Here is a 26,160-nt window from a genome sequence, read left to right as displayed (position 1 = left end):
TTTCCCTAGGGAATGACTTTATTCCAGTCCTTTGAGGCCTTTCATAAGTTAGTGCCACCTGCAGAGATGATCACTTCTTAATGGTGTCTTGGTTGATTGGCAGTTCCTTGTGTTTTTAAGGTATGTCTAATTCAGCAGCTCTTAGAATTTGTCAAGTTGAGAGGTATCAAACCCCCCAAAAACTCCAAAGCCTGGCTGTTCTGCTCATGCAGGAGGATCTACTTTGAACTTCAGTCATCTGCAAATGACTGTAGTGAGTTTATCCTCTGACCTGAGGCAGTACCTGTGACTTGCAGTTTGTGGCACACCTTACTATTGCAAGTGCCAGTGGAAAAGGTCTTGTGTTAGCAAGGCTGGGAAATGAAAGAATGGGAAAACTTTGAAATAAATGGGTGGTAAAGACTCAGTGGATTTGACTGAGTTGTGACTTTTATCCTGTCAAATCTAGTTGGCCTGCACAGAGGCTGTCACTGGGGTACAGCCACAGTGGTCACACATCCTATGGAAGTGTGGAAGCCCATGTGTGAGATCATCCATATTGTTTGAATAAAATTCCAATGCGTGTTGCAGAAAGCTGATTTCTGGTATTAGCTTCCAGTTTTATTCTCCCTACTCTAAAGCAAATTGCAAGTGCCTGAGAAATGCCTTTCAGTGGTAAACAAAGTAATGAAACATCCCAGTGGCAGTTTGATTTGATTTTGCAGGCTAGTGCTACCTAACTCAATTTCTTTATGAATGTCTGGTTGCATGTTGGCATTGAAAGAGAATGTAATTGGCAGGAGAGAGCTGTGCAAAAGAGATGGAGTTATCTGGGGATTCCCTCTCCCATCACGCTGCTGCCAGAAGGCAGAGTCCCTCTATGTTTGTGGTGGGTACTTATCTGTGTCAAACCTTCCCCCTCTCTTTTCCACTTCCATTTTGTGAGATTAGTTTTGTTCATGTGCAGTCAAAGGAAGAGATTGAGCTGTATCCCCAGCCTCTGCTGCCTTAGATTGCCTACTAGCAGGGGTTTTCTGTCTGGATGTTGCTGGACTGTGCTGTTCCAGTTGCAGGAGTTTAACGCTTTCACTTCTTGCTCTGTTTAGTTTTCAACAAAAGCAAACTCCGTATGGAATAATCATGCAGCAGGCCCCAGATTCACCATTAGTGACCTGTAAAATTGGCAGCACTGGAGATTATTGGCAGGAGATGGTTTCCCTAGGCGCTTCCTGCCTTCTCTTGGAGAGTTAAGTTCAATTAGAGCAATGATACGCACAGCGGGGATTTTGCAAAGAGTCCAGTACTTGGTGGTAGCATTGCTGTATGAAAGGCAAAGAGATATCTTTGGCCTTTTTATGACCTTAGTGCTCCAGCTGCTGCTCTCTTTCTAACCTCTGCTATCTTGGAACTCTCACTAATGTAACCCTCTTTCACTTCTTCTTTTACCTCCTGATGCAACCATATCCCTCAGACATTTTTAGTCTGCATTCTGTGAGTTTTGTCCTCTAAAAAACAAAGTAGAGACTGTGGGATGTGGGGCATTTCCCTCTCCATTCAATTTTTCTTGTTTGTTTCTGGCTTCTTACGTATTGTGGACTGCCCTCAGATCTCTGTAATCACCTTTCTCTTCACACTTTTGTGATTTGCTTCTACTTTCAAAACTGTTCTCTTTCTAGCTGTGGTTTCTTGGCATCCAGGTTCTGTGATTTCAGGAAATCCCACGAAGTTCAGTTCTGTCTCTTTTCTGCCACAGCCTGGTGATGACAGTCCCTCTTTATTAGTCTCTTATGTGAAGAACATCATCCTGAAAATAACAATTCTATTTTCCTTTCTTTATTATAACTTTCAGCTTTCATTCACTGCCCATATCTTTAGTATCCGTAGGGGCAACTTGTCCATTAATTCCTTATTCTCTGTGTAGAAATCTTTCTGGTTTTCAGGGTATTGAGAGAGACTTGCACAGGAACTTGTCTGAGATACTGACCTTGCAGGTGTGTGTATAAGTGCTATTAAAAGGATGCCTGGAATAGTCTTTCAAGAGAAGACCATCTCTCCTGATACAGAGTGGATGTTTATGGTATTTAGACATACATTGGTAAACTGTGGTTTGTGGGATAAACAATCACAGTGCTTATAAAGTGTACTTACACTGGAGGAGAAAAAAACTAACTGTACATTTCCATCGTGGTGTTGTTTGCTCTTACTTAAGTTCATATTTAAAACACAAAACCTTTGAGTGGTGCTGTAGTTGATGGTCTTCATTTGCTTCTTCCAACTTCTGTGTTTTTCCTTCTGTTTCCGAATAGTTTGTGGAGTTTTGTGCTTAACCTGCTTTCTGGCTGTTAGTATTTGAGAAGAATGTACTCACACAGTGGCCAACCTAATTAATTACTGTTAATCCCCAAAAATTGGCTGCTAAAAGTTTTGTTGTCATTGAAGCTTTCATACTGTGCGTGCTACTGTATCATGAGAGCATGAGGAGAGGGTGATTGTTTCCTGGCAGGTTTCCACAGAGAATCCCCTGGGCAGGCTTGAGGTAAAGAGGAAGAGAGGGGGGATGGATACAAACTTTAAATAGCATTGCTAGTTTCTGCACTGAAATAATAGCACCTTGCTTTTCAGCAGGAGTTGTGTTAAATTTTTTGTGCAAACTGTGAAGTTGTGCCAGTGGCCACATGCCCTGTGTAGGGTAGTAGACCTCTCTCTGGTAGGAGCTGGCCTTTCACTCAAGTGTCCCAGCACAAAACCTAAAACATCTCAACAAAACCTCTTTCCTGACAGTGATTGTACATTCCAGTCAGCTTCATGACCATAATGTATTTGCTTTCGACAATTTGCGATAGTTTGTTGTGTTTTGTCAGGACCTCTCTCTCCTTCCTCTCCTTCTCCAAGAGCTGCTGGAGAAAGTGCAGGGCTGACTTAAGAGTTCTTCCTCACAACTCATAACAGGAGATAGACTTAGAAAATGATTGTGGAGGGTGGCTGTTTCCTTTCCTCCTCCTCCTCCTCCTAGCATTCTGCTGGGAGATGCTTGTGAATGCACCAGGGTACCAGGGTGGAATTGATATAGACTTTGTCTAGTTTAGTTTATCATCCTCTGCTCAGACAGAAAGATGCATGCCTGAGGCATGTGAGTGCCCTTTCCCCATTCCAGAGAGGATATATTGGAGGGAGAGGAATCAAAAATAAATTTAGAAACAGAAATAAACTTTTAGGAAGCATTATGTTATCTTAATCCCCACTGCACTGCTAAAATAGAGATGGGTCTGGGAATTTCATAGAGAAATTCCAGAAGTGTTGGAGGTTCATATATTCCTGCAGAGGATGATGGAGCTGCCAATATGTGACAAAATGTGTAGGCTCAGAGTCCCTTCTGGGCTGAAGAAATAAGGCCTAGAGGATTGATTTCCTGTTGGGAGTGTTGAGGTATTGCACAGGCTTACCTGGGGTGTTTGAAGTTACACTGACTACTTTTAAAGTTAATATTAAACTATTAATATTGTTTTGAAAAAGGAAAAAAAATGACATGTTTACAGCTAATGTTTAGGGAATCATTTCTTCAAGGCTGGGCGAGGTGCACAATAGCTTCTATAATTTTATATTCGGTTTTGTTCAGTTTTCATCACAGTAAATGTGTTTGCATATCAAAATTTTTTGGAAAAGGACCAAAATGATACATAACTGATATTTCAGAGGGTAGAGTAGGATTAGTTTATGCTTATTTTATGGCTTTGATTTTTTTTTTTCCTTTCTTCTACACAATTTGGCATATGCAGTTGAAAATAAATTTTAGCTGCATTGGCTTACATGGAAAAAAGGAAGTTGGCAGCGTACTTTAGCTCATTCTTCCCTCATTTCATGCAGGGTCTTGTCTTTGGCTGAGTTAAGACAGGCCTATATTTCTTTGCTTTCTATTCCTTGTAACTCCTACATTCACTCTTGGTTTTCTTGTCTTGCAGAACGAGCCCCTGACTTCAGGTTATCATGGATATCCAGGAAGAGACAATCAAGTAAGTGTCTGACTGCAGTAAATGTGTGTGTCCGTGCATCTCTGTACACTTAGGGGTGTTTTGTATGACAGTTTCCTGGCTATCATGTTATGGAGTGGAAATAGTTTTGTTCTGTTGTGGATTGTTTGTGGAGACATGTGATTAATTGACTGGGTTTTCATGGCTTCCAGCAGTATGTGGCAAGGTGCCTGGTAAGGGGTTAAATATCATCCACATTACCAACAGCTCAGGAAATTCTTGATTCTTTAAAATGTCACAGCTTAGAATCCCTGTCCTAAGCTCCCACTGTATCTCCTCAGTGTTAATGAATGTAGATGTGCAGTGCCAGTACATGCTTGGCCCTGTTTTATATTTACTGCTGTAATTCTGGCATCTGGGGAGCAAAACAACACTGAGTTTTTGTGAGAGTCTGCTTTGCTGGTGGAGTAGGGAATGACACGTCCTGTTGGGTTGTTTCTAATATCTGTGAACTTGTCTTGCATTCCTTTCAAGTCCTGCAGGGCCCCTGCCCCTGCTCTTATTCAGGATGCCTTCCTACAGCAGTAAAAATTACACTGTTCAGTGCACTGCATCTGTAAGCATTCTCTCGCCTCCTGACAGAAGACAGAGAAATCCAGCTGATGAATTTGCACGATGGAAGAAGGAGAAGCTTTGGAACAAATGAAATTTAATGGTTGTAAGATACAACTGTCACACATTACATCTCCCTTCTTAGAATGAATTTTTTTCAGTGTTCTGCAGTACTACTGCAAAGCAGAGTATGAGCCAGTGTAGCAGGAAATTAATATGCACGGAAAATCAATAATGCAGCACATTTCAGTAATGAGCAAATAACAAAACCAAAATCAAATTCTTTAATACTCTCAGGTAATGCTATATAAAGAAAGTGATTTTCATCATCTCTTGATGAGGTCTGGGTATATGTAATAACAGCTTAATGGGAGATGTTTTTATGACGGAAGTGCAGCATAGTGCAGCTTCAGCAACTGAAGAGCTTAAATCTTTGGTGCTTGGTATGTGAGTATGAGTTTATAGGAGGAAATTATTCAGAATGTCTTCTGGGATATATTAAACTGCTAACTAGCACAAATAAATACTACACACTGGGACGCTGTGAGTTGTGTTCCTGCTCTGTCCAGGCTAAGTGAGGTAAGCTAGGCTGTAAGGCAGAGCCAGTCAGATCCTTAAAGTGGTTCATATCTGATTTTGGCTTTCCCATTCTGGTAGCACCTTCTGTATCTTATTTTGGTGCTTAACTTTACCTACCCATTTAGGGGTGTTATGATACCTACCAGTACATCCCACTTCACCGGTTTCCTCTTTCTGATCCCATAAGAACTCTTCTGATTTGAACGTCCTGAACTGCTATTGCTGGCAGGTTGCTAGATCAGGGTAGATGGGCATGGGAAGCTGTACTACAGCCAGGATGTGAAATGAGAATTACAGCTTGGGCAGCACTGGAGAGCTCTGTATGGGTGAGCACAGGGCATAATGAATGTTAGCAAGTGTGCGTATGTATTTCAGATTGGCAGATAGCTTTATGGAATTTTCTTGGAGGACAAACAGCTGCAGTTTAACTTGTGTGTTTTCATTTAGCAAATGCTGGTAAAAATATTTTTTGGCTGTTTTTTGTTTGTTTTGTTTTTTTCTTTCTGCTCTCTACAACATTTTGATCTGTAGTAAGTATTTGTCCTTCTGTCTTGCTTGTGTCCCTGAAGCAGCTTAAATTCAGATCTGGTTTTCACTAATGAGTTTTCAAGGCTTTTAGCTAATCTGATTGCCAGCCTCTAACTTGATAGCAGCAGAAAAAGAAGTCTTCTGTTGCCACAGGCTGGGGCTGGTGTGGGAGCATCAGCAATGGCTGATCCATCACCTGCCTTTTTGCACTGGGAAAGGAGGAAGTGATGTGGGAATGAATATGTGTAGGGGTCCTCACCCTGTAACAAAGTAATTATGAGATACAGGAGCAATTGTGTTGGATTTCCTCAAATTAGGAGCTGGATTTGAACTGGTGAGGGTAAGTCGTGTATCGTGCTCTTCCGCATTGTACTTCTTTACTCTAAGTACTTCTGCTGTGTTTTTTTTTTCCCACTGTTTTCTCAAGGAGAAGTAACAAAGCAAAGCTTATTTTTAGGGCTTTTTATCCTGTGACCACAGTAGTCAAATTCTGCCCTTTCTTGCAATTTATGTAGCATCCTACTCCTCCTTCACTTGTTTGAATGCCTTTTTCGTTCCTTGAGGCTCTGAATGCTGTTAATTGTTGGCTGCAAACCCTTCACTGTGCTGTTTTTACACCCTCTAGTGGTTAAATCACACCCAGATGTTCCAGATTATTGGAGTTTTTATTCCTGCCAGTGGAAATGTGTGATTGGTATGAGTCCTGACTTTAGCCATTTGGGAATGCTTAGGACTCCAGAACAGAGTTTATTTTGTATCTTTTCCCACGTATTTAAGCATTCTGTTTTCACCATGCATGGGCAGCAATACTGAAACAAATGAGATGAGGTTCATGTTGAGGCTCTTTCTCTCAGAATTCTGGTGTTGTGTGATTGCTTTATGATAACCCAAAGCTCTGGGTGGTTGTGCAGCCCCCTTGTTCCTCCCCTGCCCTACCAGAGTGTTGCTTGCTGGACTTTTTGTGGTCATAGGACTTGGGGAGCATGTGTACTAAATCATTATTGTATAAGTTTGCCTAAAAAGATGCTTTCTGTTGCCGAAGTGTTGCACTACTGGATCTATGTTACAGTCCTGTAAAGAGCTGGAGGGCTCTCTGAGACTGTTCTCAGAATTCAAAGTTTGCTCTGTGGATGCCTAAGGGCCATTCAGGAATGGCAGGATACCCTTCCTTTTCCCAGAGCTAGGCTGATGGCAGGGACAAAGCCCTGTGGTAAAGGGAAAATGACAGAACATTAGTGTAACATTGCTAACTGAGATGAGAACCAGGTCTTTTGGTTAGGAGAGCTTATTCCCTGGGGACTATTCAGTTTTTCAGCCCTCTGTTAGGTCTGCCAACAAAATGGTATTTCTTTTTTTGTAATGCAAGCGCCTGCCTAAAATGCAGTGAACCAAGACTTCTTTGCTTCATTTCCCAAGCTGTGACAAACAGCTCTGAGGTACTTTGAGTTGGTCTCAACATGGAAAATGAGTGGTACAGCTATACTGATACAGCTTTTACATACAGACAAACTCATCAAGAATACACATTCTTCTTCTAGAAGGCTGTTGCATGCTGACTGTGCCAGCTCATTTTGTATATAGCCAAGGCCTATATTATATTGCTCTAGTGCTTTTCATGTCCAAGTGTATTAGACATGATATCTGAGATTTGTTAGAGTGCTGAATACTGGCACATCTGTGGCAGAATTTGGCAGCTGCACAGAATAATTTTGTTCCCCAACAGGAAGCAAAATGAGCAAGAACACCTTGTTTAGCTGCCACTAAAGGGAAGAGAGGAGGAGAGAGAGTTTATGGAAGCAGGAGGTAATTGCACACACCAGAACTGGGTCAGGATGTTAGAGCTATTATACCTCTTCTGTTATGGAAAGTGATCCTCAGCTATCACAACACGTTAGGATATTGGTTTGAAGCCTCTTTTAAAAGCTTGTACTTCCCTAAGTACAATTCTTAAATCAAACTGGGCCATTGGCTTGGTGCTAATGTGGTGGAAGCATTGTTACCTATCACAAGTGACACTTCCTTCAACAGCTTAATTTCAGTGGCTGGTTTTCCATCCGAGCACTCACTAGGCCTGACCTGTTGTTCTCCTGTATGTAGCTGAGGCTTCAGCCCAAGCTAGTGGGTGCCTATGGCAACTGCTAGGAACAGCTTTATCAGTATCCTCTCAGTTTTGAGTTCAAGCTTAAGGTGAAAGGCTGTTAAATCCTCCCCAATTGTCAGCCTTTTCCCCTGGGTCTTCACTCACTTGCTGCATTGGAATATCTGACAGGGCATCGCAAGCGCAGGCTCCCGGCGGATGTGTACGCTGCCTTCCCTGGCTGGTGAACAGCAGGGGCGGCAGCCTGTGAGAACAGGAAGCCTCCCCGTTGCTTTTTTCCCTCCCTGTTTGCTTTCTTTTCCCAGTCCCTTCTGATGTGGGGAGTTTGGCAAGGAAGACCTTCATCCTGAGATGTGAAGGGTGTGTAAGAGGTCTCATGGGGAGGCAGGACTGCAGGTCACTCAGCTTCCTGCTGGAGCTGGCTGCACAGAGGTGCTGCTGCTCCTTGGCGGTCTCTTGGCAGCAAACAGCAGGGATCTCCACACAGAATTCAGAGGGGGAGACCTGTCCTCTCTCATCTCTGTGGTCTGAGGCTCCTTCACCTATCTTCCTCTTCTCCATTATGTAGATGAAGTGTGAATTTGGGAATATTGCCATATCTTGATTAGCAGCTAAGTGCCCAGCATTGATTAGGATATCCACCCAAAAAAATCTCTTGATTTAGTATCAACAGACTTGAGATGCTCTTGCCATGAAGCAAATAAAAATGTCATCCTGGAGGAAAATGGTTTGTTTTCACTTGTTTGTTTTCACTTGTACCATGATAGCACCAACCATAGTCTCTCTAGTGTCCTGCTTGGTCAGTTTTGTAACTAAGACTCCCTGTCTCAAAGTTCAAATATAAGTGGTCTTCCTGAAAAGTTTTAGTTTTTAATTTCTTTTCCTTCTGACCATGAAAAAAAAAAACGTCCAGTGTGCATGTTGTGTGGCTCAGTAACCCATGAGGTGGTGGCAGTGGAAGGGTAAAGTTATTCAGGAGCTAGAAAGGAGCATGGTTTGTGTGGCTCTGGGTTGTTTGTTGCTTACACTTTTCGTTTGAAAAGTGTATTTAATAGAAATTATTAAACTCAGGGGCAGAGAGAGGTTCTAGAGAGGCTCAAATAAAGTCTTAACACCTTACTCTGTGAGTAAATAGCCAGAACAAAGATCAGGAAGCTTCTGGGATCCTCCATATAAAATGGAGAAGACCAGGCTTGGTATTTTTGAGGAGTCCCTCTTGGCTTGAAAGTAATCAATCTGAAATCTGGGATGGTACCAAGCTAATGAGGGAAAACTGCTCTAAGCACTTTCCTTATGTTTAAAATTAGGTGGATTAGGATAAATCTGCCAAATCCGCTGCATCCTGGCTCCTACAGCTTCTCTTCAGGCAAGCAATGAAATGTTTCCACACTGTACTAGACAGGACTGAAGGGATATTCTATTACTGACTTACCTGCAGTTTCTCATAGAAAATAATAAGCTTCATTTCAGAGAATGTAGTCTGGACAAAAATGTCCAATGTATTCAGGAGGTGAGAAGCATCTGTGAGGTGGCTGCACACAAAGGGGTTCAAGAGTGTGTAGTGGGAGAACTGCTGGGATGTTTCTGCTTCATGAAGCTATGAAGAGTTTAGGCCAGTTCAGATGTGCTTATGGAAAGCCATTTAACACTGCATGAGGGAAGGAACTTGAGAAGTCCTTTACCAGGTTGCATCCCATGCTACTTAAAACTCACAGTACATTCAGAAGGTAAAAACGTGTTGAGAGAGTGAAGAGGGTTAAGTTAAAACAGTGTAAATTGTGGTATGTGAGAAGGAAGATAGAGAACAGAATGTTTAGCTAAAAACTGAAGGAGGAGTTGGTTACAGATTGAAGTTTAAACAATTAAGGATGAGTTGGAAAAGCAAGACTCACTGAGACTAACCTGGTGATGCATCTCTCCTGAATCCAGAACTGTCTTGGTCAGCCAGGCACTTGTTGGATCATTTGAAGCATGAAGAAGTGGTTCCTTGTTTTCTCAAGCCTAGACTATATCCCTAAAATGCTGCAGGAAAGATACAATAAGTGGGATTAAAAAAAAGTTGTAAGACACAAACCACCAAATATCTTAGCTTGTTATAAACCTTTCTGAAATTTCACTCTGAACCAAGTCTCTGTGATTATATTGGCCAATAATTGGCCACATTCCCCCAAATCTCTCCTTTCCTTTGTTTGGCAGATTTCCTAGCATCAGACCCCTTAAATAATACAGGAAGCACAATGTCTTGCAGTTGACGTGAGTCTTGCAAATAGATCACTCTGGCTGTATATTTATTCCCTTCTTCCCTCATGTCTGCCGCCTTTCTAATCTCTGAATACAAGGCATAGAATCCTTTCCTTCCAGAGCCCTGAATGCCTTCCAGAAACATATCCAACGAACTCCATGCCAGTACATGCCTTTCTCATAATCAGTAACAAAAGATAGTAAGTAACCACGTGGAAAAAAGTTGTAAGAGAAGAAATAGTTAAGGAGTTCACCTAATTCAGATACATGGGAAAACTTCCTCGGTGTAAGCTCCTTAAGACCTATAAACAGCTTCTCAAGGGAAGTAACAAATACCTTGCTGATGAATAGTCTGGCCAAAGCTCTGGGGTTGTAAGGCGTTGGCAGGAAATGGGCTTGGATGATGCAATACAAATTCCTTTCATGTTTGAGTCCTCTGATTCAAGCAATTTCTCATCTCTGCTTAAGGGTTAAAGAGAGGAGATGTGAGTCATCCTGAGAGTACCAGGAGACCATTTTTTCTCCTGTGGTGACCATATTAGTGTTATTCCATGTCTTATCTTGGAGACTCCCAAGCCCCTCAGTTCCTTTGGCAAGAGGGACAGCATCTTGTTTAGATTTTCCCTTCTGAATGATTACACCAGAGTGTGGCATGTGTGTTAGAAGTAGCCCAGATCAGTTGTAGGACTAAAACAAAATGAAGAAAATGGCTTGTTGATAGCTATGATATCCTACTGAGGGCATGAAAGCAGCTATTCCGAGTCAGACAGAAAGTCTCTGCCTTCCAGTGTTCTGGCTTTGACAGTGTCTAATAGCAAGTACTTAAAACAGACGGAGCAGTGCCAAGATTCGGTGATACTTCCCCTCTGCTGTGCTCTTGAAGCAATCCTGTGGCTTTGGGATTTTGTGGCTATAGATTTTTATTCTTTTTAAAAGTCACCTGTGATAGATTTTTTTTTTCTTTATTGAAGTTCTCTAAATGGTTTCGGAGCCTGTCTAAACCTTTGGCATCCACAGCATCCTGTGGCAACTTTAGGTGTTTTTTATGGGGGGAAAAGTTCTTCCGTACATCACTGACTTAAAACTGAGGTGGTTTTAAAGCTCTTGGGTGAGGGGGACTCGGGGTCCTCAGCACATACATAGATATCTAGATATCTATCTATTTATTCAGATATATATCTATAGCTATATATATGTGTGTATATGTATAAAAAATTACATATATTACATAGAATCATACATACATATGTAATATATATAATATAATACGTATATTTATATTTTATTAATTCATATATTAAAAAAAAAAAAAAACCAACCTTGAATAATACCTGTGCAGCTGTTATTTCTAGGTACCCAAAGGGGCTGCAGCGCGTTGCTGACGGAGAGCCCGTGCTCTTGGGAGCCTCGGCTCTGTGCCGCGCCGTGCCGCGCCGTGCCCTGCCGCGCCGTGCCGCGCCGTGCCGCGCCGTGCCGCGCCGTGCCGCGCCGTGCCGCGCCGTGCCGCGCCGCGCCGCGCCGCGCCGTACCGCGCCGCGCCGCACCGTGCCGTGCCGCGCCGTACCGTGCCGTGCCGCGCCGCGCCGTACCGTGCCGCGCCGCGCCGTGCCGTGCCGCGCCGCGCCGCGCCGTGCCGCGCCGTGCCGCGCCGCGCCGTACCGTGCCGCGCCGCGCCGTGCCGCGCCGCGCCGTACCGTGCCGCGCCGCGCCGTACCGTGCCGTGCCGCACCGTACCGTGCCGCACCGTGCCGCGCCGTGCCGTGCCGCGCCGTGCCGTGCCGTGCCGCGCCGCGCCGTACCGTGCCGTGCCGCGCCGTTCCGTGCCGCACCGTGCCGCGCCGTGCCGTGCCGTGCCGCGCCGCGCCGTTCCGTGCCGTGCCGCGCCGTGCCGCGCCGTGGCAGCGCGGGTGCCCCGCGGGGCCGGGCGGCGCTGGCGCTGGCGCTGGCGCTGGGCTGCCGGGAGAGGGCAGCCGGCGCACGGCCAGCGCTCCCCGCCCCGCCCCGCCCGCGTCCCGGGCCCGCCGCCTCGGGCTGCCCCGCACAGCACGGCCCGGGGCTCGGCCTCCGGCGTCCCGCAAGGGATTGGGGGCTGATTCCTCCTAGGTGTTTCTGGAACGGCTCTTCTGGCCGAGGGAAGTTGTGTTTAGAGGGATGGGGAGAGGGCAGCCCCTTCGTGCAACCTGTGCGGCGTTTGGTTCGTTGAAGGATCACGTTGGAAAAGGTTTCCACAAAAGTCTTTGATCTGTGAGCAGAGGCGACATCCAGGAGGGGTGTTGGAGGAAGAGTGCTCGTAATAGATTTGCTGTTAGAGGGGAGCCTAAGCAGGCACTCTCTAGGCTTTCCTGGCTCGAGCGGGCTCTGGCCCGAGCTGGTTTCTTCCAGAGGGAGGGGTGCTGCCCAGCACCGCTGCTGCTCAGAGGGCACTGTGAAAGATGGTCTCCTCCTCTGGGCATGCAGAGCCTGTCCTGCAGTGGTCGGTTTTCTCCAATGTGCATTCTGCACATCATGAAATTTCACAGCTTTCAAGTGAATGAAGAGCGTGTGTGTGAATAAATATTATTCTTGCATCTTAATTTTTTTTAAAGGCCGCTGGAGATCCCAAGAAATTCATCTGGTCAGTGCAGTTACAGAATGTGGAAAGATGCTGAAAAAGATCAGATGCTTATGGTCAGATCCTTTACTAAAGGAAATTAAGCCAACAGCAGACATACATTGCTAATTTTTAAGGGCTAATCATGTCAGATCAATTTAGTTTTTTCGTTTGATATGGCAGCAGGCCTGGCAGACAGAGAAAGCTACTGGCTTTGGACATAGTCCCACATGACCTTTACATAAACTAGACAAATGAAAGGTGAAATTAAGAAGGGGCTGAACGCCTCATTGGAAAACCGTATGTGGAGCAATTATATCATGCTTTTCTCTGTGTGTGTGTCTGATCTGGAGTCATAACGTGGTCTGGCTTGGCTGCTCTGCTGTTCTCCACTGCTCATCAAAATTGAGGGTAATAAAACAGTGACTGAACATATGTATGTGCAGGGGCTGGCAGCCTTTGGAAGGTAGGATTAGAAGTTGGAAAGATCACAGTAAATTCCAGAAATGCCCTGAAATCCAACAATATGAAATTAAACAAAACCAAGCTGTATTAACAAAAGAAACTGTATATGCAATATAAAATGGAGACTAACTGGCTAAGCACTAATATCCAAGGAAATATCTGGGGTAATAGGAGATAACAAGCTGAGTATGTGGTGCTGGTTTTCGTAATCTTGAAAACCTGGAATACATTTCCAGGTGTGTCAAGTAAACTGCAGAAGACAGTTATTCTTTGCAGCTTAGTACAGCAAGTGGAGCACTGTGCCTACTTTTAGGCACTTCAGGATGTACACAGGTGAAATCTGGAAAATGTCCAGGGAAGAACAAGAAAAGGAGGCTCAGGGAGCCTGACATAGTAGGAAAATACCAAGCTTGTTCCTTCTTTTTAAAAGGACAGAGTAGAAATCATGGAGGATGGGGATTGGTTATTTACTATGTCCATTGAAGACAGCTTAATTGGTATCAGGAAAGGCTTAAATTGGATATTGTGGAGTAAACCAACATTTTCTGATTCAGTGTAGTGAAGTAGTGGAAGGGTAATTTAGGGGATCAGAGTTCTAGTTTCTAGGAGTCTGTAATAACAAGTTAGGCAATTCCTGATGGATATTTGTCTAAACATGCTCTGTGTTGTCTCTGAGCATGGAGGACCTCTTGTCTGCCCTGCCCTGTATTTGTGTTATTTTGTGACAATCAAAAGCCGGTTGTTACCACTGACATTATTCCACAGCCATACGACTGCTCTTTCTCTGTTTTTTGGGGTGTTTTTTTGGTATATGTCTAAATTGTAAGATAGGAGGTTCCTCTGCTCCTGTATGATCTTGAAAGTGCCCAAGATCCTTTTTTTGTGACAGCTGCCTCAGCTCTGTTTCTTCCTGTGCTTGCTTACTACTCAAATGGTGCAGGGTATTCAGCATCTCTGAGTCAGTCCTTCATTCTGTCTCATAGTAATATCTGCTATGGACTCGTCTGATGTTTTGATTTCTTTTCAAGCTCTCTGGTCAGATTTCCATTATGAACATGTTTAGAAGAGAGATTATTATTATTATTTTTCTTTAATTAAGATAAACAAACTCATCCTTGCTACCCTACCTGCATGGAGAAAGAACTGAGAGGATTCAGGGGGAGCATGTCCCCAGGCTGGGCAGGGAGTGTGCTTCTGCCTCCTGCAGCTGGGATCTGCACCTGTGTGCATTATGCCAAGTACAGCAACTGCTTCTGCGCCGCGACCGTGCCGGCTGCTTCAGCGGGACCCCGAGTAAATGAACGGGATCGCTTTGTGTTCTGCTGACTTCTCCTGCATGGTGAGTGAGCAGCTCTGCATTGGCTGGGGAAGGATGCTGTGTGCAAGCAGCCTACCTTGGCGAGCTACGCAGATGCTCCTGAGAATACCTGGTGGATGGAAGATGGTTTCATTCTTCTTAGTATTAAGGGAGAGGTATTTCCAGCAGTAGCATAATGTTGCTCAGAGCAGGCATTTGCCAGATGGTTTCAGCTCCCCCGAGGTTTTAGGATGTGAAGGGGAAGGAGCCAGGAACACACTTTTGATTCATTCCATTAGTAGATTAATCGTCACTGTCCTGGCTTAATAAGTCTCTTAGATTTCCCAGTGGAAATGGCACATGCAATTCTGCCCAGGTCACGCTCTGCACCCCTGTGTTGAAGCTTTCACAGCAAGATGCTGTGCTGCTGCAGGCAACATCTGCAAAGCAAGACTGGGGGTGGGATGGGGCAGGTTTTTTGGTGGAGGGAGAGGTGAGAAAAATCTTAGTAGAAACTGTTAAATAATGCTTGTGGGAGTGAAATAGGTTGTGAGAATCTGCTTGAATTCTGCATTTTGGTGGGGACATATTTAAAAAATCTTGTAGTGATGATTTGATGTTAGGAGGCTTTTTTTCCCCATTCCATTCTGTGTTAATTGCCAGCTAGATTGCATTTTCCAGGAAGTCTGTGATTAGAGGACAAGGGTGCTCTTCCTGATAAAGGTCAGAGGCTGCTGTCTCCAGAGGCTGTTGATAAAATGATGAGAACTGTCTCATAGCTTTTAACTGAAAACCTCAGCAGATGCTGTGCTGCTATTTACCTGGGGGTGAGGGCAGGCAGTCCCCCATGACCTGTCTCTTCCCACCTCTGTTTCCAAAGGCCAGCCAATTGCTCAGTGGATTTAGATGCTGCTGCTGCCCACACAAGAGGTTGATAGCTCATGGTGTTTTAGGAGGAATCTGTTTTTAACTCTTGATGCCTGTGGATTTCAACAAGCTGCACTCTGATGTCACAGCAGCACCAAGCTGTCTTGCTGCCAGGTCCCATAAAGGTTTAGCAATAGGATTACATCTAATGAGACCCAGTGAATTTCCTTTGCAGCTGGATTTTGTTGAGGAGACACTTCAGGTACTACCAGCAAACATATCTCTGTGTTTTCTGGTCCATTGTTCCTGCTACACCTGGAGAGCATGGGCTAGCCTTTCTTGCAGGTCAGGAGGACAGTAGTGGCTAACATTGGCAACAGTTTGATCCTCATCTTTATTTCTAGGGCACCTGTCACCCTGGCTCCTTGCCATGGTCTCTCTAAGCTAAAACAGTGCTGCTCATTTCCAAGTGCTTGGAGAACAAGATCTTGTTTTCCAACCATTTATGGCAGCTAGCTCTGATCCTTTGCAGGGTCTGGAGGAAGACTGACAGGGGCCAAAGGAGTAAATGTCATGAGACTCAAGCTTTCTGTTGAAAGCTGAGATGGAGATATTTTACATCCCGTGGTATATGTAGCCGGATTTAGGCTCCTTGGTATTTCCAGTAGAATGGCATTTCAGAACTGGGAGCTGAACTTTGACAGCAGCGTTGTCCCCAGTTGCTGTCAACTTCACCCCAGACAGAGAACTGCTGTTTTTATTGAGCAGCTGCTGCTGCAGAGCAGAGTATGGGAAAAATTATCATCTCTGAAATAATTTGAAATAGACAGATAGAGCCAGCCATCTGAATTTTACTCAAGAATTAATCTAATCACTGTGCAATGTGTTCTTACTGGTTTATACTACCTAAAGGGCAAAGTTAACTACATTAAGCACAATTTGGAGCATTTGATTTCCTTCAGACTTAGACTTTGGATACAGCTGACTATCTGTGTACGAATTTCGAGGTTTCTGGGCATCTCTAATCCAGTTTGTAGTGACATTACCATTAGATAACCATAGAAAGGCCTTTATTTGAAAGGGAAACTGCATTCTTCAGGTCGCACAAGGATGAAAAAAGATTGTTCTGGTCACTGTTGCTTTCTGGAAATTTGGGAACACGGAACAATTTAATATATTGTTGCTTTGTTATCCAAAAGAGTAGCTTCTCTAGCAGTTACAATACTTATCAGATGGCGTGGTTACACTTCAGAGCTTAAATTTGGATTCAGATAAAATGAGACTATTTTTTGTAGGACTTAGGACACAATAAATGCATGTGTTGACTAGCCATAGTTACTTCATTCATTTCATCTCAATCAAGTGTGAGTTGCTACTCATTCAGTCTGTCTGTATTAGAAAGGGATTGGAAGAATAAGGAGGTTGCAATTAATATCTAATGGAAGAGTCTAATTTTGCCAGGATTTGATCAGAATGGAATTCACCGTACTGTTTGTTTGGGTGTGGGGCTTTTTGGTTTGTTTTTTTTTTTTTGTCATGGCTGCCTGTCAGAGAAAGAAGGGAAGGTGGATGAGCCTTTATGTGAGCTGAGCTGAAGGTGTTTGAAGATCACAGTGTGTGACCCACAGACTGCAGTGATGCTGAATATCGGATCTATAGCCAGTCTGCTCCTACAAGAGCCAAAATCATCCCGATTCAAGTACAATCATTGACACAAATGCCAGTTTGTTGGCACATCGCATGTGACAAAGTGTGGGTGTTTTCAGTACTCGCTGCATGTAAGATCTGTTAAATCATAGGTAGGTATCTATCTGTATGCCTCTTGGAAGTCCCATATTAAGTATATACTCTAAAAAGACTTTGGAGAATAGATTCTCTTTTGTTTATAAAGTGGGAGACCAGTAGTGCAGTTCGTCTTTACACATACACACTTTTCTAAATTGTCTTATGCCCATAATTCCCCAAGGGACTAGTCAGATGGAGGAAAATGTTTGCTGCAGCCATGAGAGTAATCCAGCTAGATGGTGATGGCACAGGTATGGTTAAAGAGTGCTTTGCCCAGAATGAGATCAGAAATAGAATTGCATTTCTGACAACTGACCTTTGCTGATCATTGTGAATTGAAGTTGGGGATATTATATTCTATAACAAAAATTTTCTGGTAGCGTTTCTGTCATCTCAAAATCTTTCTCTGTTTTCTCTCTATTTATACCTCTTTTCTTATGCTTTATTAATGCCTTTTACATTTGAACAGTCTGCTGTTCCTTTATGTGGCTTGACAACTGCCAATACCCTTGTTGAAATATTTTGCTTTTAGTTCTGCTAATGGCAATTTTGCCTGGGTTTTCTTGCTCCCGTTATGTAATGGAAGTATCTGCAGTCCCTGACACGTGTGTTTGGTCTCTTTCCACCCACCCATACTTATCACAGGTTGATGCTGTGTTCCACAAAAGTCTTTGAGCAATTTGGTTTTGTTGTTTTTCAGGAGAAGTCATTCGGTGTTTATTTGTGTTACCTCTTCATTAGCTGCAGTCATTACTTTCTTCTTTGCTGATTATATCCTTGTACCATTTCCCACGCTGAAGCCGTATTTCAGGCATTCAGCTATTTTGTCTTCATTAGGTACATAAGGCTGCTAGGTAAAGTCATGGCTTATTCTCCTTCTCAGAGGGTCAAATGAAAGAATGTTATTTGACTAAGAGAAGAAATTAGGCATCTGTGACAGTAAGGATAAAAAAGGGAGAATGTTGTATTTGCTAGCTGATTTCTTCCCTCTCATAGGTGTATTTACAGTTTACTTTAAGAGTTTATTAGTCTTTGAGTCCCTCTAAGTTTAAAGGAATGCATTTTATACCCTTAAAAAGGGACATTAAAACCCAGTTTTCAACCCAAGTGATAAAGGATAGAATTTTATTCCTCTCTCTAGCAACTTTACTATCCCAGGATTTGTAAACTGCTTTCTAAGCCATAGTAAATTAGATCCCAGCAGTACAGGGCCTCTGTAGATAAATATAGTAGCCATTAGGCCTTGATATAGTCATATTGCCTAGGAAAATACTACTGTTATTGAAAAGGAATTTGCTCAGGGCAAGAAGGTATCCATTACTTCCTGAATAACTCACTAACATTGTTAACCTTCCTTTGCACAAACAAGCCAGGAGGACTCCCTTTCTGCAGATGGTATTACTCTCCATCTGTATTCCCCTTTGTCATCAACAGAACTAAACCAAAGTTTCAGCATATGTGCCAAAGTTTCAGCATAAATGCCCCTGTGGCCCAGGCAAGAAAGCTATGCCCTGTCTTCCCCTTTCCCTACTGTTGCAATACTTTCATCTTCATACCCTTTCTTAATTTCTGGGATGTTGCTGTATTGATGAATTGCTGATGCAGTGCATGAATGAATTGCTGATGCAGTGCAGCCACTTGACATGGTAAACACAGAGACAAAAAAAAATGGGGTAATGATGCTGCAGCTCGATTAATGAGATTTTGGAAACAGTCTCCTTCTTGCTACCTGAAGTCTCACACCTTGAATTGGATACCATCAGTTCATCCTTTGGTATAGCTTCTTTTGTGGACTATGAAGAGATGAGTTGATGTAGGAGCTGAGTTGATTTTTTTTTTTTTTTGTTTATGACTTCCTCTTCAGAATCCACAGCCAAAGAAATACCTTGTGCACTGACAAGTCTAGGGCACAGAGAATCATTCTGCCCTTTATCATTTCAACTGGATATTGTACTCCTGATTTGACACTAAAAATAGATTTTTGTTGGAATTTGATGCTGTGTAATAGCTTTCTGCTGCTTCATAGAAAAACTGACGGGAGATCAACTTTTGTTTCCCCTCTATGAAGGTATTAAGGCAGTTATTAGCTAACCAAACTTTAAAAAAAGATAAATACCAGAGTTGGAGCTTACTCTGTTTCCCTCTTACAAGTACCTAAATATATTTGCTGTATGCCAGTTCAGTGTGGACTTCAGACTAGATCTGTGAGTGATAGCATGCAGAAGATACAGCCTGAAAATCAAGCCTAGGGTGGCAACACAGCAGCAGAGAAGCTTTTTCTTTTGTAGATGTTCAGCTTGCTAGATTCTCCTCAGAAGGTACTGGAGGAGTGCAGACTTCACTCCTGATCCACCATAGTAAGGCTGACAGGTATAATTCATGGAAATTCCCACTTGGCTGCCCAACATATGTTTGCTAGATCCTGGGAGTGGCTGCACAGTCATTTTGTTTCTGCAGATGAACGCCCAAACTGGAGCTGTGAGAATTCCTTACATCTAAATGCTTGCATGCTCTTCAGTGTTTAACTTTGAATTCTCTGGCTTCACAATTTAGTTTTGTTCATGTGGGTGTTCTTGGTTTTAATTTAAAAATGTATTTTTGGGAACATGTTTTCAGTGAAGTACCTTTCCTAGTTACTAAGCTTTTTTCTATTGAAGAATTGGCAGTGCCTTCCAGAATAGTGCTCTTGAGCATAGTTGTGAGGAGAGGAAAATCCCAAACAAACTCGAAAAAGCTTTTCTTGGTATCCATTTCTTTTTTTTTCCCTTATGGACTTGAACAATAAGCCTATGAATTGAGATCTCCTGAAGTTTATTTAAGGACTTAAATTTAATTACTTTGATAAGTCAGTAGCAGGACAGTCCTTAAAAATTGTTTGGTTTGTTTGCATGTCAGGGTGTTTTATTGTTTCAGGCTTTCTGTTTTTTCTGGAACATAAACTAGCCCTTGATAGGTTACTCTTAAATAAGTAGTCTCTTTTCCAAAGCCTCTTGCTGTACCATACATGCAGAAGAGAAAACAGGGAATCGAGTTTTCCAGTAATGAAATGGGTTGCTCTATAACAAAATGTTGGGTTTTTTTTTCTTGTAATATGCCAATGTTTGACTTATTTGCTTGGCAGAACATCTGAGAGGAATTGTGGTATTTTTCTGGATGATTTATTGTATGCACTTTGTTTTCTTGCTTCCTTTCATAAATAGGATAATGCAGAGTGAGGCTTCCTGTAGTCCTTTCAGATGCTGAAAGGAAATCTACCTTGTGGCTCTGAAATTCTGATAATCAGAGATAATCCAGGATCCTGAGCAGAGGCAGTTTCACAAATGAGCAGTACTCTGCTGCCAGGGTAGTCTCCAGTGGCACCCAAAGGAGCAAACCAACCTCAAAGAAGATCCTCTTATCTCCTTAGGAACTGCATGTGTACCCAAGGCTGCCTTCTGTGCCTCTCCCCAGATAGCTTCCAGCCCCATCTCTAATCTGCTTTCAAAAAACCAAAACAAACCCCAAATAAAAATCAATCAAACCAAATAGAACCCCCCAAGACACAAGGCATGCCCAAACCCACGACTAGCAGAGGTCTGATTCCCCTGTTCTCTTCCTGGGATCTGCTGGAGTCAGATAAACCACGGAAAGCAGCCACTGAATTGGAGAAACTTCCCTCTGGGTGCCATAGAGCATGTTGCTGTTCCAGTCTCCAGTCAGACCTTTTGTAGATGGTTCTTGAAATGTTTGCCATGGTAGGACAATGATTGAGTCTTCATCCTTGGGCTGAATCCAGCTTCTGCATAAAATGTGGACACTCAGTGTGGCTTTTGGCTGTGAGGAGCTGCTTTCCTTCAGTTTGAAATTACATTTCCCTCTTCAACCTGCTGCAATCTCATGACTTCAGTGGTAGTGCTGCTTTCCTGATGCAGTCTTCTGGTATGATGGAGGCTGGCCAAATGCAGCAAGCAGCACCAAGGCTTTAATAATAATGGGCTGCAAGAAACACCTGCATTTGGTGTTGCCATTGCCTCACAGTTGTACTTTTGGCATTATGGCAGGTTTAATGTTAGTGCTTGTAGTTAGGGCTTATTAGAGCTGCAAGTGCAGGTGATGCAGTTCAAAGCAGACTGCAGAGTGTCCACATTTAAATATGTTCACAGATGTAGTACAGTTAAAACCCACTTGTTATCTGGTTGCATCCCTTTTGTTTGCAAGCTCGAGCTAGATAAGAGAGTCACAGAGCTGTTTGTTGGGTAGCTGTTGGAACATCTTCCTTAGTTACTGTTGGAATGGAAGGCATTTTGTTATCACAGACTGCAACAGCTGACTTTTCTCCAAATATAGAACAGAAATACGTATTGAATGCTTTGGCTCTTTCTTTAGTATTGGGAATGTTTCTACCTTTTCCCCATAGTAGCAGATCAATGCAGTTGTTGGGGTTTCTATTCTTGAGAAGCTTTAAAAACACATTATCATCTTCCAGCTCTGACTATAGATTTTACCTCCTGTCACTAGGATTCCCTTGTAAATTTGTAAATTTTATTTTTTCCCTTTCTAATTTCCTTTCTATTTTCTTCTCTCAGCTTTTCTTTTTTTTTTTTTTTTTTTCATTTGCTAGAATATATACAAGTGTTCAAGTGCGGGGATGTGACGGGGAAGCCCAATAAGCAATCTGTATGTCTAGAAAAACTGTGCTACTGTACCTCTGGTCCCACTCAAGTGCTGAGTATGTATGTAGGTGCATTGGTTTGGTCTCTATTCTCCTTATACATATCCAGATGCAATTGTCACAATCATTTTAACTAAGCTGCTGCTAATTTATATTTTTACAATTGATTGCTCTTTTCTGTCAAGATGGAATCGAATATGGACTTACTCATTTTCAATGTAACACTTCTTGAACTAAGAAATTGTTTTCTCTAATTTAGCAATCTGGAGGGTGTTCTTTGACAGCAGCCCCCCTATGCCTCCTGCAAGTGTTGTCGCATTAGAAATTTCAGATGATCAGATGGGATTTTCCCTCTGTTATGAAGAGGTGCTCATCTAGCCACTCATCCTGTGTGCTGTCTAATATGATTTCAGTGGCATGTAGGAGACACACCAGCTCGTACCCTGTCTTGAGCTTTATCTGCTAGAATGTTAATCCACGAGCATTTGAAATCATACGCCTCTGAGACACAGTCAGCTAGAAAGAGATAACAACTGTTTGAAACTGTGCTGTGCCCGTTCCCTTTTTGCCCACTCGGATCTTTCCTAAATAGGCTAGAACTTTCTGTAAATTATTTTTTAAGCATTTGTCTTATTTGAATCTTATATGCCACCAATATATTTGGGTTGAGTTTATGCACATAACTCAGTAGTCACAATAATTCTTGTATGTAATTAAAGCTTTTGATACTGGTACAGAAACAGGTAGATTTTTTTTTTCATTTCTCCCAGTGTCTCTTGTTTTTCCAAATACCTTTATACAATATTAAATAGGGGTTTACTTGCTCCCTTTTTTCTCTTTCCCCTTTTTTTTACTTGCTAAGACCTTCCTTACTTCTCTAACAAGCATTAAAGTCTTAGCAGACTGCTTTCTTCCCCTTTCACTTTGATTTACACAACAGCCTCCCATCAGAGAAGAGGGACCAATGTTTCACTAGGCTACAGCTCTCTGAACATTTTTCTCATAGCTTGGTATATATTAATTTTAAAATCCTTTCCTTTCTACTTTTAATCCTTTTTGAGACATGAAAGATCCCTAAGAGATAACGTGTATTTCCTCACACAGTGAGCCTTTACAAGTTCACTGACATTTATCCTGTAAACTACTGTTAGGATTATGGCAAAACATTTGCAGGGGATCCTAGCGACCTGTGTCAGAAGCCTGCCTTAGTCATGTCTGCCTTTCTTTTTCTGGAATAAGATGCATTGGCATACTGTTGTCCTCTTGCTTCTTAGAGAATTTTTCGTGTTCTTTTAGAAGAAATTTTTCAGAAAGAAATGTCTTGTATGGATATTCTTTACATACCAGCTAATGTAGTTGAAAAGTCTGAAAAAAAGCATAACGAGGACCTAATGACTCATCTAGTTGTTCCTTCCCCCCCCCCCAATTGTATCAGCCAAGCCAAATCTTTTTCTTGCTTGTAATCTGAGGCTAAAATGGCACTGCTACTAGTTCTGCAGCTGTGGATAGTCGTGGGCATGTGCTTCATGTTCTTGTTGGTTTGAACCTCTGGGCAGCAGCAGCTCTCTTGAAGCAGGGGTGGTGGTGCCTCTTGAGTCCTCCCACAGCCTCATTTCCTGACCTGTCGGGTACTCCTCTCACTGCTTGAGAATATTGGGTGTTGAGCAACCTGCTCCTGCAGTTCATCAAACAGGGCCCCTGCTCTAGGACAAAGGCATTACATCACCAGAAGTCTGCTGCTCTCAGTAGTCTTCCCATGTGCCTGCCGTGGAGAGGTGGTGGCCTTGTAGCACCTTGTGGCAAATAAATTTTGAGATAGTATTTAGATGATTCAAGGAGGGTTCATGGGTCTTGTTTTGTTTTGGAGGTTGAATGTGACCTGCACAATGTGGAATTGCTGGGATGATTTGTAACAAGCCTCAGTTATTGAAATTAATGAATAGGCTTATTCTGAAAGTTTTTATTTTCTTTTCCTGAAGGTGGCCTAAAGGATGAGAGCTTGGGGAAGGAGATGACTTTTTTTTTCCTTTTTTCTTCTTTTCCTATGTTTTTAATTAGGGAAGTTTTTAATAACTCTTCAGCTTAGTTTTAAGACTCATCCTTTTCAAGTCTTTTATAGGCATACATATGAACTAGGATTTATTTGGGTTTTGCTTACCTGGTCCATGTGTCTTCTCACTTTTTCCCCTGCACACAAGGAATCTCAGCTTTCATTTAAATGACCATAAGATCATTTTTGAACTGTGATTCTGGATCAGAAGAAAACCTTGAAAATGCCATTAAGGTTATCAGGTGCAGAAATGTATGCTTCAATCTGCAGGCTGGCTGAACTAGTCACTGCTGCTGGCGTGACCCTGCTTTAGAGATGTTAACAGAAGTGTCTAATCGTGATGCAAATGTCAGTACTGCTGCTGTTTCGCTCCTCTCAGAGCCTTTGAGAACAGGTTTGTGGATCACATGCTTCACTCTTTGGAGACTGTGGGGCATAGGCTTTAGTGCAGTAAGTGATTTTTAGGAACATTGCTTTTCACCCTCTCAACCTGACCCATTGTGCAAAAAGGTGAGAGCAGATGGGAGACCTGAGCAATGCCATAATGGAACAGCCCTGTGCAATCCCAGCTTTCTGGAGGAGCTCTTGCTCCTTTCCCTGAGCAGCAGGGCTTGGGTTTTCTGGGCTAGAAAGTCGAGTGTCATCTTGCTTGTCTTTAACCAGCAGATCCCTATGACTGTTGTATCCTGGTAATGGGAATAAGCCTTTTCTCCAGGTTTCTATGTGGCACTGCAGTGACAGTCACGTATTTATTTCCTTGGAGCCCATTGGCATCCCACGTGCTCAGGCCTGTTCCTGGGACAGGCGTGCCCTGGAGCGTGTCTGTGGCTTGCTGAAGGTGAGGGGAGCCTGGGGAGTGCGGAGCACATCTCGGGTGTCTGGGCTGGCTGTCACAGAAGGCCCATCCATTTGTCACCCCATGTAGACAGGGCCTCGTGTGGAGCCCGACGTGTGCTTTGCTCCAAGCCCCCTGGATTGCATTTAAGGAATCTGTAAGTAGAGGAAGCAGAGGTGATATGTGGAATGGCACCATTTCTCTATCTTTAGCTGAGATAAAAATATTTCTTTAAAACTCATTTCCAAGGAGACCAGTACCTCAATGAAAACACTTTTTTTTCCCCCCTCCGTTTGAGATGAGGCCATATTTAACTTAGCATTTGGAGCCCGGCAAGGGAAGTCAATTCTTCATTTTGAGGCGGGAAGGGAAGGGGGCGAGAAACCCGTTTTCCTAGTTTGGAAGAGCGGTTTAAGTGATTAATGAGATGCGAGGTGACACTCATCCTGTGGCATTGCGCACGGGGGATGGGACGAGGATTTGCTCGTGCCGGGAAGGGCTTGCTGGTGCTTGTCGAGGGAACTGGGACGAGTGTCTTTCGCTCAGCGCGCCTTTCCTGCGGCTGCCGCCCCACCGGCGGAGTTTTGCAGTCCTGAAATTGGAGCAGGCTGGGAGCGCAAGGCTGCGAGGGCACTTGCCCCAGTCAGACTTGGGGGGAAGCTGCCTCCAGGCAAGTGGGAACCCGATACACTCTGAGGAACCGGAGCCAGCTGCTGCTTTCCCTCCAGCAGTATGCAAGTTTGTAAAATACTGTGTGGAGCCACCTGCGAAAGCAGATTAACCCCTTTATCTGTGTCGCTTCTTTTCCCCGGCACATGCCGACAGTGGTTGTTCTTCCTGAGGGAGCTCCAGGGCTGACACACACGGATTTTCTCCTTAGCTTCAGCATCCCCGTAGTTATGCTCCTTGATGTCTGCCAGTGGTTAATGATTAAGTACAGCTCCTGAATTGTGACCGAATCTGGGGTGTGACTAAGGGGGTAGATGAAGATGTGGAGAACCTGCCTATGGCACCCTGTGTGGCTCCTGCATCTACGGATGATTCCTGGAGGAGCAATTAGTGGGTGGGGGGAATGGGTCCTCACCCCCAGTGACCTTGGAGGACAAGGTTTTTCTCTGCTTCATTCACGGCTACAGTTCCCTTCTCTAAAGTAAGCGCTCTCCAGCACTGGGAGCCGGGCTGCATTTATTACTAACCCCACCCATCCCTGCCTATTGCAAGAATCTTGTGAGGCCGAGATTGTGTTTTTAGAAGCAGAATGACAGAGAAATTCCCTGGAGGCGAATGCAGAGTGTGTGCTGTGCACGCCAGTACAGACACACGGGGCTGGGAACTCCCAGGGAGAGATTAAGTGCGAGAGAAGAGCGCAGAGCAGCCAGAGCTGGAGGAGGGGGGTGGAGGAGGCGAGACGCTTTCTAAGCCTCAAACTGAGCCGCTCGGAATTTTTTTCTTCAAGAAAAAAAAAAACCAAAAAACACCCTCGACCAACCTCGGTGTCGTCAGTCTTACTGAAGTGCCTCTTGTGTTGCCGGATCATCTCACTGCTGGGTTTGAAGGACCCAGGCTAACATGATGTACCTCTGGGTGAGTAGGAAGCGTGTGTGAGGACTTGCAC

General features: G+C 43.5%; 1 protein-coding gene across 14 annotated transcripts in view; it reads left to right on the top strand.

Annotated features, from left to right (window-relative positions):
• The window catches only part of RBFOX2 (RNA binding fox-1 homolog 2), a 165,107-nt gene that overhangs the window by 31,537 nt on the left and 107,410 nt on the right, over positions 1-26,160 (top strand). For 11 of the 14 annotated variants that reach the window (XR_010999387.1, XR_010999388.1, XR_010999386.1 and 8 more), the window contains exon 2: positions 3,939-3,989. The exons of 2 other annotated variants lie outside the window; for them this stretch is intronic. Coding sequence is in view for 7 of the 12 variants with exons in the window: in XM_068191119.1 (XP_068047220.1) it covers positions 3,939-3,989 (51 nt within the window). In the remaining 5 variants the exon portion in view is untranslated. Of the gene's footprint in view, positions 1-3,938; positions 3,990-25,970; positions 26,130-26,160 lie in introns of those variants that run through there. One more of the 14 variants, XM_068191125.1, reaches the window with a different exon arrangement.

Source organism: Anomalospiza imberbis, chromosome 5 (assembly GCF_031753505.1).
Source record: "Anomalospiza imberbis isolate Cuckoo-Finch-1a 21T00152 chromosome 5, ASM3175350v1, whole genome shotgun sequence".
Lineage (NCBI taxonomy): Eukaryota > Metazoa > Chordata > Aves > Passeriformes > Viduidae > Anomalospiza > Anomalospiza imberbis.
This window is presented reverse-complemented; position numbering and strand designations above follow the sequence as displayed.